Below are 2,106 nucleotides of genomic sequence, written 5' to 3'. Positions count from 1 at the left end.
GACGGGGGAGGAGGGGCTCAGGGCGGGGTCCCCTGATCCCTGACGGGGGAGGAGGGGCTCAGGGCGGGGTCCCCTGATCCCTGACGGGGGAGGAGGGGCTCAGGGCGGGGTCCCCTGATCCCTGACGAGGGAGGAGGGGCTCAGGGTAAGGTCCCCTGGTCACAGATATTGGGGGGGCTCGGGGTAGGGCCCCCACGTCATGGATTGGAGTGCTCAGGGTGCGGTCCCGTGGTCACAGCTGCAGCAATGGCTGGGGGGCTCGGGGTGGGACCCAGCCCGGCCCTGCTGCGTCTGCCCTGGGTGTGAGCCCCTGGCCTCTCACCGGAACATGGTCTGCACATTGACGATGGTCTTGGCGTCCGCCATGTAGTCCTCCTCCGCGCTCATGGTGCTCTCCTTGTCCACCACCACCAGGTTGTCCGCATAGATGATGCCGCACTGCAGCAGGCTGTCCAGGCTGGGGTGGGGGGGTGAACAAGCCGCGTGGCCAGGGGTCGCCGAACACCAGGTCGGGGGTGCCGGGAGCTCCCTCTGGGCGCACATTGCTCTCCCTCCGCTCTACCTCCTGGCCTGCCCACACCCGGGGAGAAGGAGACTGGAGGAGGGGAGGGGCGGGAGGGGCCTTCCGCTAAGAAATGGGCCGATGCCCCCACTCTACCGTGGGCTCTATAGGGAGATGGCGAGGCGGCCCGGCACCTTACTTGTCCACGGAGCCCTCCATGTAGTAGACCATGGGGAAGCAGCAGATGGCCTCCAGGAAGTGGTGGTCAGGCCTGTGGGGAGAGCAGGTCCTGGGGGTGCCCATCCTGCTCTGCCGCTCGCCCCCCGTGCCCAGCTTGGGCCCTGCCCTGGGTGAGCAGGGCTGGGTGAAGCAGAGGTACCCCAGGACCGCAGCACATCAGACCCGGGAGGCCTTTAGAGACCCATGGGGCTGTTCTTTATTTTGCCCGAGGGCGAACCACAGCCCTGGGGCCAGGGGCACTTGCCCAGGTGAGACCCCGGGCTCTGGGGGTCGAGGTGCTGGGGCCGGGCGTCGGCCCCCCAGGGATTCGCAGTGTGGGAAACAGGAGAAACCACGAGGGAGGGAGAGCGGGTGCTCCCAAGGACCGGGGGGCCTGGGGACGGAGCAGGGGAGGGGCCGGGGCGTCTGCAGGTCAGGGCAGGGGTGTGCGGCGGGCCTCACTTGTTGTCCAGCAGCAACACGATGGGGTTGAGCTCCTTGCGGGACCTGTAGTAGGCCCGCAGCGGCACGATGAAGTTGTACAGCCCGTTGCCCGCCGTCTCCGCCGAGACGATGATCAGCTTGTTCTTGAAGCCATAGGCCTTGGCGTCTTCGTAGCTGTTGTGTTTGCAGCCCTGCGGAGAGGCAGGGTCCGCCGTCAGCCTTGGAAATGAAACCGCCGTGATTTTACCAGCAATAACCGGGTTCATCGGGACGAAGAGAGCATTGCAACCCGGGACAAGCTGTGGGCCAGTTCCGAGAAGGGGAGGCCTGCTGGTTTTCGGAGAAGGGGTGAGTTGGGAGGGGCTCTTCTGAAGTAAAAGCCCACTGGGGGCAGGTGTGGTGGCCTCCCCCTGGCTGCCCTGCGGCTGGCTGGTCTCATCCCGCTGGGTCTGCACTTGATGGCGTGTGGTAGGAGCTCCCCTGTCTCTGTGGGGTCTCCCTTTACTGACTCTCACGCAGTGCTGGCCACTGTGATGACGCCAAGCTCCCCGGGGCCCCTGACCAAAGGGCGCCCACAGGCCCCTGGTTGTCAGCAGCCGGCCCTGGTCCCTTCACGGCCCGCGGCAGCCCCCTGGGAGTCCCAGGCCCCAGCAGACCCGCCCACCCTGCTCGTGGCGGCTCCGCGTCAGGCTGCCACGGGCAGAGCGGCGAGTGGGGCCCGCGGTGGGGGACGGTCCCGTCAGGGAGGGGAGGGAGGCGCTGTGCCAACCCGCATCTTAGCAGATGCAGAAAGGAGATCTGGGTCGTGCGTGCCGTGTGCGTGTGTACATGAGTGCATGTGTGCGTGCGTGCATGTGCGTGTGTACGAGTGCATGTGTGCGTGCGTGTGCGTGTGAGTGCATGTGTGCGTGCGTGCATGTGTACATGAGTGCATGCGTGTG

At 66.6% G+C, this 2,106-nt stretch overlaps 1 protein-coding gene across 1 annotated transcript in view; it reads right to left on the bottom strand.

The window, feature by feature from the left end:
* The window catches only part of KCNT1 (potassium sodium-activated channel subfamily T member 1), a 25,526-nt gene that overhangs the window by 10,491 nt on the left and 12,929 nt on the right, over positions 1–2,106 (bottom strand). The window contains exons 18-20 of the mRNA XM_021690984.2: positions 1,184–1,356; positions 702–773; positions 323–457 (exon numbers count right to left, since the gene is read on the bottom strand). Of these exons, the coding sequence (XP_021546659.2) occupies positions 323–457; positions 702–773; positions 1,184–1,356 (380 nt within the window). The remainder of the gene's footprint in view (positions 1–322; positions 458–701; positions 774–1,183; positions 1,357–2,106) is intronic.

This window comes from Neomonachus schauinslandi, chromosome 13 (genome assembly GCF_002201575.2).
Source record: "Neomonachus schauinslandi chromosome 13, ASM220157v2, whole genome shotgun sequence".
Lineage (NCBI taxonomy): Eukaryota > Metazoa > Chordata > Mammalia > Carnivora > Phocidae > Neomonachus > Neomonachus schauinslandi.
Note: the sequence above shows the minus strand (reverse complement) of the source record. Positions and strands in the feature narration are given on the sequence as shown.